General features: G+C 43.3%; 1 protein-coding gene across 1 annotated transcript; it reads left to right on the plus strand.

Annotated features, from left to right (window-relative positions):
- Nucleotides 1-418: 418 nt before the first annotated feature.
- LOC105020091 (cytochrome P450 27C1) lies at nt 419-14019 on the plus strand. The gene is made up of 9 exons (XM_034289842.1): nt 419-1599; nt 5083-5273; nt 5888-6087; nt 6529-6738; nt 7816-7979; nt 11362-11528; nt 11809-11887; nt 11994-12197; nt 13108-14019. The coding sequence occupies exons 1-9, from the start codon at nt 1324-1326 to the stop codon at nt 13243-13245; spliced, it is 1629 nt and encodes a 542-aa protein (XP_034145733.1). The 5' UTR covers nt 419-1323; the 3' UTR covers nt 13246-14019.
- The last annotated feature ends 1200 nt before the right edge of the window (nt 14020-15219 follow it).

A 15219-nucleotide genomic window follows, 5' to 3' on the forward strand; every position in this document is an offset into this window, starting at 1 on the left:
TTTCATGACACTGTTCTCCACATACTACTATGATGCTAGTAAGATTAATTAACTGGAACTCTTCAATGAATCAGCTAACAGAATCAAAGGACACCATATCTTCACTGTGACGTGTATCACATAGCATGTACCCATTGTTACCCTTTAGAAAGCCAGAGGTTCGCCCTGGTTTGATATTACATCCAAAAGGGATTTGGATTAAACAATTCACGACAGCTCAGGACCAGTGTACTTTATTAGTGTGACTTCACCCCAGAGGGTGTGCTATGTGACTGGTCTCCTGTTGCTTGGTTACCACCACAGCGAAGAAGGGGTTAACCAAGGACTAAAGACTAATTACCAGATTATTTGATTTTCTCCTGTGACGGAAGACTAATTAACAGCCACTTAAAAGAGTTCTCAGAAAGGCGTATTTTTTTCAGAGAAGCGAGCACGTGGAGGAGGTGGAGGGTTTTGTTTTCGGATTAAGACAGCCTCTCTTGGAGTGGTTCCCAGGCGAGTCGGTGCAAGCAGCAGACGGACTAGGGCAAGCTTGGTTTTGGAAAGCAACCACCTCTGCCAGGGTGCCCCGCCGACACTGACCCATCTCCTCCCAAAATTCACCCAGGGGACACACACAGACCCAGGAGGAAAACTGCCTTTTCATTACTTCAGCTTCTCATGACAGAGCAGGGAAAGAGAGACGATATAGACGGGTACAGATAAAGACAACCAGCTGAGAGAGAAACGTTCAGTTTGTCCAAGGCCGTCTTATTTAATGTGCACAATCAGGATTACCTACCTTCTGACCAATAATGTTCTAACAATAGTTAGTAACACGTCTTAACTTGAGTATTTAAAAGATGACTTTAAACTTTATTGGCCTGGGATTTAGGCCTAATTGTATATTAGCGCGTTGTATTCCAATCCATATTTAACCTGTCTGGCGGTACAGGACAGCAGCGGTGTGGTAGCTCTTGTGAAATGCTGCAGGAGTCATTGGCCCTTCTGTCCTCATATCACCTACCTCGCAGTCTCTCCATCTATGTCTAATGGATGAAATATCGTTCTATTTGTTTCGATGTGAGACGCCCACAACCAAATAAGACCGTCCCTGCGCAGAGCCAGCCAATCCTCTTCCCAAGCCGTGGGTAGCACGAGCTCCTCCTCAAAAGACTTGGACTTTTAGTTCCATAATAGAAATCCAAATAGCTACTTCTTCTCAGTCCATTTTCGTGGTGGATTGACGAATCTGAATATGCGTTCGTTAACCTAGGAAATGTGAGCCTATCATTTTCGTGCAAGAAGAAGAGACATAAGCAACAAAATCACTGCATAAACACAATGGCACTCCAGAATAAAATCATTCACCTGAGCTGCAGGTGTCTTTTTGGAGAAGTGCTCAACAGACAGTTCGCTAGTAATTCACGCGTGCTGTACAAATCTGCGAGTAGCGAGTCGCTGCGGATCACCGCAGTCGGAGATGAAACTCCACGGGAGAGTTTGGTCGGTAAAGAGACCCGGATCAAGACCTTGAAGGAGATGCCGGGACCCAGCGCAGTCGGTAACTTGATAGAATTCTTTTGGCGGGACGGTTTCAGCAGAATCCATGAAATACAGGTAAGATGCAGCCCATTTAGTTCTGAGGTGATTATTTATAACAAGAAAAAGAATCAGGCAAGCCTAGGTCAGCAGGCCCATGCTCAAATGAATGTTTTGCCCTCGATGATTTCGAACATGGGTCTTTCGTGTCACAGACTGTCTTTAACCACTACGACACACGCATACTGCGTTTAGGTATAGCGTCTCGACATTACGTAATTCTGTCACGCATTAACATTACGCCACGTTTCAATACTTCGCAAGACATCGTGAAGCTTTGTTTTAAACTGACTAACGTTTCTTAAGTTTACTTATATAATCTATGAACTGTATGACTTTTGCCACTGGCCGGTTTAACCGCTATTTGCCAGTAATAGGCTTACTAGTAGGCCTATCTACGAACTTACTACTTGGAATAATCATAAGAATTCAGCAATTGCCAGCGAGAATGAAGATGAACACACTGCCAGCGCTATTTCATTTCATGGCACAACAACGCCTCCTCAACCCCTCTTCTTTTACTTTCCAAGGGGTTGTAATCTAGTATATACCCAGAACAAACCTGAACAAATTCTAATGCATTATTTGTTTTGTGCTGTTTCATGGCACAATGTTTTTTTTTTTCATTCGTGAATGACATGAATACAATAACTATCAATATAGGTGACGATAACTGACTTTTTAGTCAAGTGAAAAGACGAGAGAATCGTGGAAATCGCTCCTCTTTTACTGTGCAAGGGATTGTGAGCTACACTGATCAAAATTATAAACGCAACACTTGTGTTTTTGCCCCCATTTATCATGAGCTGAACTCAAAGATCTAAGACTTTCTCTATGTACACAAAAGGCCTATTTCTCTCAAATATTGTTCACAAATCTGTGTTATTGAGCACTTCTCATTTGCCAAGATAATCCATCCACCTCACAGGTGTGGCATATCAAGATGCTGATTAGACAGCATGATTATTGCACAGCTTAGGCTGGCCACAATAAAAGGCCACTCTAAAATGTGCAGTTTCATTGTTTTGGGCGGGTCCGGGGGGGGTCTGAAAACCGGTCAGTATCTGGTGTGACCACCATTTGCCTCACGCAGTGCAACACATCTCCTTCGCATCGATTTGATCCGGTTGTTGATTGTGGCCTGTGGAATGTCCACTCCTTTTCAATGGCTGTGCGAAGTTGCTGGATATTGGCAGGACCTGAAACACGCTGTCATATACGCCGATCCAGAGCATCCCAAACATGCTCAATGGGTGACATGTCCGGTGAGTATGCTGGCCATGCAAGAACTGGGAGGTTTTCAGCTTCCAGGAATTGTGCACAGATCCTTGCAACATGGGGCCGTGCATTATCATGCTGCACCATGAGGTGATGGTCGTGGATGAATGGCACAACAATGGGCCTGTGTTCGTTGTCCATAACACGCCTGCCCATACCATAACCCCATCACCACCATGGGCCACTCGATCCACAACGTTGACATCAGCAAACCGCTCACCCACACAACGTCATACACGCTGTCTTCCATCTGCCCTGTACAGTGAAAACCAGGATTCATCCGTAAAGAGAACACCTCTCATAAGTGCCAGACGCCATCGAATGTGAGCATTTGCCCACTCAAGTTGGTTACGACGACGAACTGCAGTCAGGTCGAGACCCCGAAGAGGACGCAGATGAGCTTCCCTGAGACGGTTTCTGACAGTTTGTGCAGAAATTCTTTGGTTATGCAAACCGATTGTTGCAGCAGCTGTCTGGGTGGCTGGTCTCAGACGATCTTGGAGGTGAAGATGCTGGATGTGGAGGTCCTGGGCTGGTGTGGTTACAGGTGGTCTGTGGTTGTGAGGCCGGTTGGATGTACTGACAAATTCTCAGAAACACCTTTGGAGACGGCTTATGGTAGAGAAATGACCATTCAATTCACGGGAAACGGCTTTGGTGGACATTCCTGCAGTCAGCATGTCAATTGCACGCTCCCTCAAAACTTGCAACATCTGTGGCATTGTGCTGTGTGATGGAACTGCACATTTTAGAGTGGCCTTTTATTGTGGCCAGCCTAAGGCACAGCTGTGCAATAATCATGCTGTCTAATCAGCATCTTGATATGCCACACCTGTGAGGTGGCTGGATTATCTCTGCATAGGAGAAGTGCTCATTAACATAGATTTAGACAGATTTGTGAACAATATTTGAGAGAAATAGGCCTTTTGTGTACATAGAGAAAGTCTTAGATATTTCAGCTCATGATAAAGGGGGGCAAAAACAAAAGTGTTACTTTTATAATTTTGTTCAGTGTATATTAGGCTACCCCAAAAAGCATGCACTGATGCGTGCACTGATGCGTGCACTGATGCGTGCACTGATGCATGCACTGATGCGTGCTTCGAACATCCACCAAAAATAGTCGGAATATAACCATCATTTTTTTTATTTTAGGTTCACTATAATGTAGCTTCAGAAGGTTTTGGACAGTTTATGTCTGTCCTGAACAAATCCTAATGCATAATTTGCATTGACTGCAGAGAGTCTGTGTCTCTCACCACTATTTAACAAGTCACTCACTCCCTCCCTCACCGACTCACACTCACTCCCTCCCTCACCGACTCACACTCACTCCCTCCCTCACCGACTCACACTCACTCCCTCCCTCACCGACTCACACTCACTCCCTCCCTCACCGACTCACACTCACTCCCTCCCTCACCGACTCACACTCACTCCCTCCCTCACCGACTCACACTCACTCCCTCAGAGACATTTGCTCCACTTATGCTGTCCGGCAAAAATGTTATTGACTGGTGGAATAGGAAAACATAGCATTTCATTTTTCTTGGCAAGATGTCAAAACATTTTGACAAAAACGTGTGAAGGTATTATTGTACTGAAACGGTTCCTCAAGATTCCTTTTAGAGGTTCTTCAAATTACAGCTTTTGGGGAACTCTTCAAGAACTATATGTTCTTCAACAAAGATTAAAAATAATGAAATTAGTGGCTTTTTTATGAATTGAAGACTAGTAATTCCCTGGCATTTTACACGTTTTGCAGTGTAGAGGAGAAAACATTCAACAATATGCTAATTGATTAACTGACGTAAGCGAGAAACTGCGGATGCACAACAATATTTTTAAAATATGGTTGTTTTTCTCTCTAATTCGTGCATGTTCACTGAAGAAGTCGGCTACCTGATCAGTGACACAAATAGGCTACAATAGGCACTCAGGATGTTGTTAGAAAGAGCGCTGTGTGCTGAAAACATCTGAGTTGCATGTAAGACAGCTGGCTTCTAAGACAGTTGTTTTGGGTTCTTCCCTCTGGGTTTCAGGATGTCCTGTTTGAGTGTCTCCTCCTTTTTGAGAGAGAGAGAGAGAGAGAGTGGGAGAGAGACCGAGTGGGAGAGAGACCGAGCGGGAGAGAGACCGAGCGGGAGAGAGAGCAAGAGTGATCCAGTAAACAAAAAGCAAGCAATGCCCTTTGAATCGTTCTCTCTCTTCATCTCTCCCCAGATGGAGCACTCACAGAAGTACGGGAAGATCTTTAAGTCTCGTTTTGGCCCCCAGCTGGTGGTGTCCATTGCAGGGCGGGATTTGGTGGCTGAGGTGCTGAGGTCAGAGGGCGTGGCCCCACAGAGAGGCAACATGGAGTCCTGGCAGGAGTATCGAAACCTGAGAGGCCGATCCACCGGGCTTATTTCAGCGTTAGTCTGACCTCTGACCTACAACCTGTGAAATTATGGGACTCCAAATATTATATCTCTGAAAGGGGGGATATAGACATGATTCAGTAGCTACAACATAGAATATTTTGTCAAGAATTATGTCCCTGTGTGTCCCTGTGTGTCCCAGCAAGTCCCTGTGTGTCCCTGCGTGTCCCAGTGGTCACTTGTACTGCTGCATCATGGGTTGGAATCTGACCTGCTGTTCTTTCAGCAAAAGACTCCTGACTTCACACACTTTCCTGTCTAATAAAGCATGAAATGCCTGAAAGAAAAATATATTTAAAACTATGTAGCTCATAGCTCAAATACTGTTCTATAAAACAGCGTTGTCCTATTTAACAATTTCAAGCTCAAAGGGATTATTCTTATCTTATTTCTTCACACTTTTTCAAACTTTACCCTCTTTAAATACATCAGATATTCCTCTACTTGAATATAGTAATGCATCGTTATTTGTCTATATGTGTTATATGTGTGTTCTGTTCTCATACTTATAAATGCATAAACATATTCATACACTTACATATATATATTTATGATGATAAGATGTTTTAGGAACCGGAGGCTTGTATTTCATTCTCGTGTGTCCTTAGGGAGGGGGAGGACTGGCTGAAGATGCGTAGCGTCCTTCGTCAGCTGATCATGAGACCCAAGGACGTGGCGCAGTTCTCAGATGAAGTCAACTCAGTGGTGGTTGACCTGATGAAGAGAGTGGACACGCTACGGAGCCAGCAGCCGGATGGACTGACCGTAGTCAACGTCAACGACCTGTTCTTTAAATACGCAATGGAGGGTGGGTAGTGGTTGGAGGGGTGGGGTAGGGAGGTTGGGGTAGAGGGACTGGGGAGGGCAAGAAGGTGGGGTAGATGGAGAGGGACGGTTGGGTGGGTTGGAGGGGTAGAGAGAGAGGCAGAGAGAGTGAGTTAGAGGGTGTGGGAAGGGGAGAGGATGGAGTAGAGCGTGGCAGGTTGGAATAGGCAGAGGGGTGAGGTAGAGAGGCCGGGAGGGTGAGGTGGGGAGAGAGGCCGGGAGGGTGAGGTGGGGAGAGGCAGGTGGAATGGGCAGAGATGGGTGAGGTAGAGAGGTATGAGGTAGAGAGCGGTGAGGTAGAGAGGTAGGGAGGGTGAGGTAGAGAGAGGCAGGGAGGTTTGGGGAAGGATGTCATGCCAAGTAAGCTAAAAAACTTTTTCATTTTAATTTGTTTTCAGTTTAATCCTTCTCTGTCTAATCCCAGGTATGGCTGCCATTTTGTATGAGGACCGTCTTGGCTGCTTGGAGAATGAGATTCCTCAGAAGAGTCAGGATTACATTGCAGCTCTACACCTGATGTTCAGTTCCTTTAAGATGACCATGTACGCTGGAGCCATCCCCAAGTGGCTCAGACCCATCATCCCCAGGCCATGGGAAGAGTTCTGCAGCTCCTGGGATGGGCTCTTCAGTTTCAGTGAGTGATTTACTCTGGGAATTACCCCCGGGTTGGAATTAAAAACTCACCAGACTATTGTGTTTCTGTAGATTTTCATATAACCTGTGCATGTGTTCTGACTGAACATTTCTAAAGCTCTAAAATCTCCTCTCCTGGTACTTGGTGTGATTCCATGTTAATAGTTGACCTAGAAGAATATACTGTATCAGATGTAGATTTGGTTCAGGGTTCAGTCAAAGAGGGACTTTTGATCAGCACCAGACAAACAGCTCCTTGTTATAGGTTTCCCTCGGTTTCTAAGATACTTTTAATTAAGCTAGGTTCAAGTTAATCTCCATTATAACCTAATGAGTACATCAGTGTTCTTTGTTTGCAGAACAGTTGGTCCTTTCTCCTTGCTTTCACATGTCAACAGTAAGCAAATGTTTGTCCAACCAGTAAACACAACTCTTTACAAAAACCTCAGTTGAGTAAATACTAAACAACATGAAAACATTTGTTCACAGCTGATACAAAGTGCCAATACAAACAACAAACACAAACTACCAATACAAATTACCCATACAAACAAATCCCTTGAATTAATCTGCACATCTACACAACTTCTTTGACAAATTGTTCAATCAGTCGTTATTCATGCATCAAAATGGTCAACTTGGAGTTTGGACCAAGTGTGGGAGAGGTGTTCAGATGTGTGAAGGAGGCGCTACATTTCCATGAGAGAAGCAGCATTAAACAGGGTTCACCATCCTGGGAAGCATGAATAGTTTCAGTTAGTATTTATTGGGTCATAGTGTAATGATTGATTGGAAGAACTTTCAGGAGATGCAGAAACTTAACTGTTTCTGATGTGAGTACTTGATTTTGTGTATTGTGTCATGTTTTGAGTGTCTTACTTCATTTTTCAAATGAACAGTGTCATTTTGGCCAACAGTGTTTTTGACTTGAGAAAAATTCTATTTTAACCCTGTACCTGGATGTCAGGAATGTTGACATTTACACTAAAGGAAAGATAGTGAAGAGTTTCCCCCTGTACCTTTGTTTTGGGCTAATATGTCTGGTTAATATTTAACCAAGAACAATACCCCTCCGCAGGCCAAATCCATGTGGATAAGCGTTTGGAGGAGATCAAGGAGCAGATGTCCAGGGGAGAGGAGGTGAAGGGAGGGCTGCTGACTCACATGCTGGTGACCCGTGAGATGAACCTGGAGGAGATCTACGCCAACATGACGGAGATGCTGTTGGCAGGAGTCGACACGGTAGGCTGGGGTGGTTGATGCGGTAGGCTGGGGTGGTTGATGCGGTAGGCTGGGGTGGTTGATGCGGTAGGCTGGGGTGGTTGATGCGGTAGGCTGGGGTGGTTGATGCGGTAGGCTGGGGTGGTTGATGCGGTAGGCTGGGGTGGTTGATGCGGTAGGCTGGGGTTGGGTGGGTCGACATGGTAGGCTGGCAACGTGTGTCTGCGCGTAGTTACATAGACACAAAGTGTGTGTTTGGATTTCAGATCAATGACGTTGCCTATTCTCTCGCTACCCTGATGGAGTATAGTTACAGGTGGAGAAGGGGTGGGGTAACACTGTATAACAGAGGGGTATGGAGACTCTGAATGTGACCTGTGTGTCTGTTCCATGTTAGTGTATTGGACCAGACCCACGTGTCAACCAGATCCCTTTATGTGCAGGACTTTGGACCAGACGATAGGTAGTAAAAGCTAGTAGGTTGTTCAATATGACTTCTCTACACACATCCTCTGTCTGTACGTATGGTTTATGGTCTGTCGGCCGTCTGAGGACTTGATTACATCTACGTTTATCCGTCACATTCAAAGTGTAGCAACATGCTTGGGTTCTCATCTCTGTCTGTGCTGTAAACAGGCTTTAAGAAAACAGGTTTTTCACTATCTTCTGTCTGTATCTGAAGCCAGTTCTTCCAATATTTCTGGTGCCCTGAAAAATGGGGTTTATATACAGGATAAAAACACCAATATGTACGCTAAAACTCTCAGAGAAAGTCAGAATCTGTTCATTAACCTCATCATTTTCAATCCAAACGTTTGAAGTCAAAAGAAGAAATATACTCTACTGCTCTACTGTTCTCATAATACTTACACTGGACACAGTCACCTTTTCAAACCACTGACAACATGGTCTGGATGAGGTTAACGGCTGTGTTGCCAACTTGTTCAGTCCGGTTCAAAGGTCCAGTCAAATGAAGAAACCAACCAGTAACATTAAGGAAACTATCAATAATAATAATCTACTATATACAGTATTGATGTTATAGATCTATATACTGTAGTAATGTTATAGATCTATATACTGTAGTAATGTTATAGATCTATATACAGTATTAAAGGGTAATTACAATGAATATCTAATATTGGTTTGATTTTCATAAATACTTTAATAAATCACTAAGATTGGTTTGATTTCATGAATCTCTTGGACTGTCTCTCGATACACGCAACTCTCTCACTCGAGGAGAGCAGGTTGAGCTAGGAGCCAGTGTTGAGAGCGTTGCATTGCTCCCCTCTCTATTTTCTGTTATATATTTTTAATTATTTTGGAAACATGTATTTTTCTCTTTGAATTCATGGAAATGATTTTATTTATCGGTGGAGGCCTTGGCAAATGGCAGTACGTACACAGTGTGTTAACGTGTCTGTGCATGCGCACACTTAGATTTACTGACAGATCTGGGATCAGAAACCCTGAGTACAGTACTGTGATCCTTTCCCCTGTTTAGCAACAAGCCTTTAGTAAAACAGAAGCATGCCTGACACTTGTAAATCAGAAGGTTATCTAGTGGACCCGCCCCCAAGGGGGGGTCACAAGATGATTTCCAGAATAAATACATTAAAATTAAATAGTGCTATTTTTTATTAACCTGAAAATGCTATACTATATATTGGGGGAATACAACTACAAGACTGATTATTTAAAATTTGAATATATTTTATTTAATAGTCATGTCACAGAACAAAAACTCTTTGCAAGCAAGTTGTTTTATATAACACAGTTTATACATAGAAGCAAGTCAATGCGCTTAACAAATAAAAATATAAAAACACAAAAACAAATACTAGAAACAAAATAGGCAATTTATTGTGCATTACATAGAATAAGCAAATAGAATTGGAATAAAAATGAAATAAAACTGGTAGATTCCGTAGTAGAAGCTGTAAGCCTAACTGATTGGTTGAATCTGTTGCGCAAGTTAACAAAACATCAACAGGGCCACAAACAGTTCCTGCTGTGTGCGCATGCTTTTAGTTAGCTAGCAAATATACATAGTCTACAACATGTACTGGTGGCAAATCCGTAGCTCAGGTTAACGAGAAGACTTTACATGACAACAGTCTCTCTCAAAGAGCTGATGAAAGCATTCCTACAAAAAAGCTATCAACTTCCAATGTATATAAGCCTATGAGAAATGCAAGGATAAGGCCCGACAAGCCACTCAAACGTCGAAAATATCGAGAGGAACTCATAGTTTGGATTCACTTGCTACACCATTAACAAAGCGCAACATCCCCAACGCGTTCTTTGCTCAGATGTTCTTGCACAGGAACGTTTAAAGCCAGTGAAACTGAAAATACATTTGCAGATTAAGCATCCCTGATGGTAGAGCTACATAAGTGGTCCAAAGCAAGCGATAACTCAGCAAGCCACAGTTCCTGCCAGCACAAATTGCATCATGTGATGTAGCGTATGAAACTTTGCATAAAACTACAACTGTTCACGGCAATTGGGGATCACTTGTCATCCGACGAAGAGGATGCGCTGATGGAGTTAGTCCTGTGATCGGACTTTAACGGCAATGTTTGCCGCAACCACACTTGCTGAATTCTGGATTTCAGTTGCAGAGGAATCCCCAGGACAGTCCAAAGCATTGAGGGATGCACTGATTCCATTTGGATCAACCTACTTATGTGAGGCAACCTTTTCCGCACTGACATGCATCCAAAATAGATACAGATTGCGTCTCAATGTGGAGGAGGATCTCCGAGTTGACATTTCGACGATCAAACCCAGGATACAGCTGCTCCAAAAAGCAGGTCCACCCATCTCAATAAATGAGTTGAAAACGGACCATTATTATGAAATAGTTAAGTGTTATTTTGTGTCATTTTAATATGATCTACTGAGCGTGTACATTTGTGTGGCTTTGTGTGAGTTCCTATGTGCATGTGCGGGGAACACAATATTTCACACGTTTGTTTTTGGTGGTCTGAGAATCCCTGATCTAACACCCAGAGATGGTTCAGGAGGAACATTACCAGGACAGAGTTCAAAAGAAGGCTGAACACAGAATGACTAACTACACTCTACCACCCAACTATCAGACTGATGAACTTTCTCACCCCAGGTAAAAAATCGTTATTAGCCAGGACATGACCTTTGAACTTGAAACCTTGTAGATAGTTACTCTGGCAGGAAGTCATCCCTCAGAAGACGGGCTTGTTGGAATGGCAGGGGTGGAATATAGGGAACGGCATCAAAGCAGCTTCAGACCAATACTCCCTCTTTCTTCTTCTCCCCTCTTCTTCCTCTCTTCTCCTCTCCTCTCCTACTCTCCCTCGCTCTCCTCTTTTCCCCTCCTCTCTCTCCTCTCCCTCCTGCTCTCCTTTTCTCTCCCTAGACATCCTTCACCCTGTCGTGGGCCACCTACCTTCTGGCCCGAAACCCAGAGGTCCAACAGCAGATCTACGAGGAGATCACAAGGACTCTGGGTCATGGGACCATTCCCAGTGCGGACGATGTCCCTCGCCTCCCACTTATCAGGGGCCTGGTGAAGGAGACACTGAGGTAGAGACTCATTTTAGATACTTCACTTGAAACTGAATCTCAAAGTACAACTTAAAACATGTCTTAAGCTGTCCATCCCCAGATCCTCAGGGGTACTCAAAATATAAAATTTGTGCCATTTTGTTTCAGTTTGCCCTGCGATTGTATTTCTATATTTTAATTGCATATTTCTCGTACATTTGAGGAAAACAGGATAAGAACACTCTGAATGAACAGGATAACCAACATAAATATCGTTCTCGTAATATGTTCTTCCCCCAGTAACTTTTTTCAATCTTAGGCTGTTTCCGGTTCTTCCTGGTAATGGTCGTGTCACCCAGGACGACTTGGTGATTGGCGGTTACTTTATCCCCAAAGGGGTAAGAAAGAGTGTGTGTGTGTCTGATCCAGGATAATAACTCCTACACACACAAAGACAGTCCGTAGCTTCAGTGAAACGATGTTAACCATCTCCATCCTCCTCAGACCCAGCTGGCTCTGTGCCACTACTCAACCTCCATGGAAGAAGAGAACTTCCCCGGGGCAGAGGAGTTCCATCCGGAACGCTGGATCAGGAAGGACGCTACAGACCGTGTGGATAACTTCGGCTCCATCCCGTTCGGCTACGGCATCAGGAGCTGCATCGGACGGAGGATAGCTGAACTGGAGATGCACCTCGCTCTAACGCAGGTTGGATCAATTCTCTCTCTCACACACACACACACACGTTTTTTTTTAATAAACATACAGTGGTTGAACCCAAATAAACCAAAAGGGTTTTTCAAATATCTCCAAAAAGATTCTGTCAGTCCAAACAAGATTTAGGTAGTGTTTAAAAATGTCAAGAATTAATGTATGAAATATGGTGCTGAATTATGAACTATATGTAGAATATGGTGCTGAATTATGAACTATATGTAGAATATGGTGCTGAATTATGAACTATATATAGAATATGGTGCTGAATTATGAACTATATATAGAATATGGTGCTGAATTATGAACTATATGTAGAATATGGTGCTGAATTATGAACTATATGTAGAATATGGTGCTGAATTATGAACTATATGTAGAAAATGGTGCTGAATTATGAACTGTTGCCACTGGTACCAGACACGGGTGTTTTACCCTAAAGTCCAGACATGTTTCAGTTTCCATTGACACGGGCCAGCGCCATGGCTCAGTTCATGTCACTGAAGGGAAGCGTGGTGATACAGTGGCTTGTGGGGCGAACCGTGGGATTCAGATTTCTCAACTTTATGCAAATCACACGCGCTTATCGCTGAGGACCGACCAATCACGGGATTTAGCATAGGTGGTGAAGATGACCGAAAAACCAAATTGTTTTGATAGGTTACTCCTCCCTCCCCACCTGAGCCCCTCCTTAAGTCGTTGGTACCAAATGTAGAGTGGATCAGCGGTGTGGCCCTGGTGCCGAGGTAAAGCACCAGTGGAAGTTCGGCATATATATAGATTATGGTGCTGAATGATGAACTATTGGTGGAATGGGTTGATGTATGTATTAGTGTATCATGTATCATCCAGAGGTTCATACCAGTTAATAATAACTATATTAATGGTCCCCCCTCTTCCCCAGCTGATACAGAGGTACCGGATTGGGGTGTGTCCACTCACGGATGAAGTCAAAGCCAAAACCCACGGCCTCCTCTGTCCTGCTGCGCCTATAAATCTCCAGTTCACTGACAGAACAGCACAGACAGACAGACACAGTTAAAATGGGTGATTTATTTGCAGTTGCTGTTTTGAGGCTAGTCTTCTGCAGATATGATAACAACTTCAATTACCACATTGTAAAGAAAAGTGAAGTGGATGATTTTACCTTGATCTTAAAATATATGTAGAATATTCTTGAATCTTAAATTAAGACCAGAACAGTAATGGTGTCTGAACAACCAATGAGGTTTTCAAACAAAACCATAACAGATCAGGTTAGAACCAAACCCATGTACAGAGAAAGAGACAACATTCTCAGCGCTGTTTAAACCGCAGATCCGTTCTGTATACACAGCGTATTGGGACAATGGGAATACAGTTCTGAGGATTGGAGCGTCCGAGCTGACTCGCCCTGGGAGAGGAAACAAGCCAGTCAGTGGTGGAATGTTTGTTGCTTCGCTGTGGACATGGCTGTATCTCCTGGAATTAGTGTGAGGGACAGGGCTGTATCTCCTGGAATTAGTGCTGGACCTCCAGCTACATGGAATAAAAATCACTTCTGCTTTTTTCACTGAAAATGACTATCTTCTTATGTTCTGACTAAATAGTTGCAATCCGAGAGAGAGCACTAATCTGATAGATGGTAAAGCCTGTCATTTTCCTCCTTTCCAAATATTGTCATATAATGTTGGATACTGAACCTTTCAGCCTAATAGGCTGAATGAAATACCAAAATGTTTTTTGCTTCTTTTTCAAATCCATCTTTATTAAGTCTATTATAAGACTAGTGAATTGTGGGCTAAAAGATATCCTAATAAAATCTGATCAAATCTCATTGCCTGTTTCCTGTTTGAGTTTGGAGAAAGGACTGATGATTGATGGAGGACACTGCAATCTCTGCTTTTTCTCTGACATGTCATTTCGCAGACACCTAAACTGGTCAAGTTAATTAACATTCAGAATAGAGTAGGACTCCAGTATCAGATGTCACAAAGTGTCTATTTTAATAGTCAGTAATACAACATGAACTCCACACAAGGTAGCTGAGTTTCAAGCAATACAGAGGTAATTGCTTTAAAGTTATTACTGAAGGTTATTGGTCCAGGAATGTGACTCAAGCAAATACATTTACATTGTAAAAAATAAGGAATTATTATAAACAAGATACACAGGCATAAATTACAGCATAGTACTCACATTAACAAGACATATTATAATAGCCCTCAGCTCTTGGGGGGCAGAAGGAATCGCTACAGCCCAACGAGTCAAGCCTACTAGACTTGATTACTAACCTAAACCCTGATTGCTTTAATGAAAAGCATTTCATATTCAATGATTTCCACAGATACCTTTGGCTGTCAGCAGATTGTGATGTTAAGTCTAATCCCAAGACAATAAAAGGTACTGTAAAACCCTGCGACCACAACGCAGGTCCGGGTCCTCTGCCATACTCCCACTCAGGGTTAAATTACCACATCCACAAACCACTCTTTGTACTCTTTATCTGACTTTTTATATTATGTGAAGAGAAAGATAAGATGCAGCCTTGCCTAGTAGAGATTTGCAGACCATAGCTGGACATACTTTGTCAACAGATGTACACCTAGGCACATGTCTGTCAGAGTGGTGGGACATCAGGTGAGCTCCTACTCCAAGTAGCACCATGTTGAATCCTCATGTCTCTGTTGTGGATGTACGAACAGGTGATTTAAGGTCCCACATGAACGTCGGTTGACTATGGTCATGGTGACTATTCCAGGCCCTGCCAGGACCAGGGGGTTTGTCTGCTGTGGTTGAACACTGTGTTCAGGTACGCATTAGAGTGTATGCTGGAAAGTCCCTCTAGCAGGCCAGTAGCCTATTAGGAATCACAGGGGCCAAGAAGATCAAAACAGGCATCTGGATGTGTTCTAGGTGATGGTGGATCAAAGGGAATGATGTGTGTTGAGAGGAGTAAGCTACAGAGTTAATTTCAGAATTAGCTGCCTTGGAAGAAATACCAACTGTATAACAGAATCTCAAAAACCTCATATTG

The sequence above is a fragment of the Esox lucius genome, chromosome 22, assembly GCF_011004845.1.
Source record: "Esox lucius isolate fEsoLuc1 chromosome 22, fEsoLuc1.pri, whole genome shotgun sequence".
NCBI lineage: Eukaryota > Metazoa > Chordata > Actinopteri > Esociformes > Esocidae > Esox > Esox lucius.

What these genes read in the sequence shown, in the direction of transcription:
- LOC105020091 (XM_034289842.1), top strand. Translation starts at nt 1,324, where the DNA reads ATGGCACTCCAGAATAAAATCATTCACCTGAGCTGCAGGTGTCTTTTT. An exon ending in TCCACCGGGCTTATTTCAGC is followed by an intron (nt 5,274 to 5,887) that starts GTTAGTCTGACC and finishes GTGTGTCCTTAG; the next exon opens with GGAGGGGGAGGACTGGCTGA. An exon ending in TGCACCTCGCTCTAACGCAG is followed by an intron (nt 12,198 to 13,107) that starts GTTGGATCAATT and finishes CCTCTTCCCCAG; the next exon opens with CTGATACAGAGGTACCGGAT.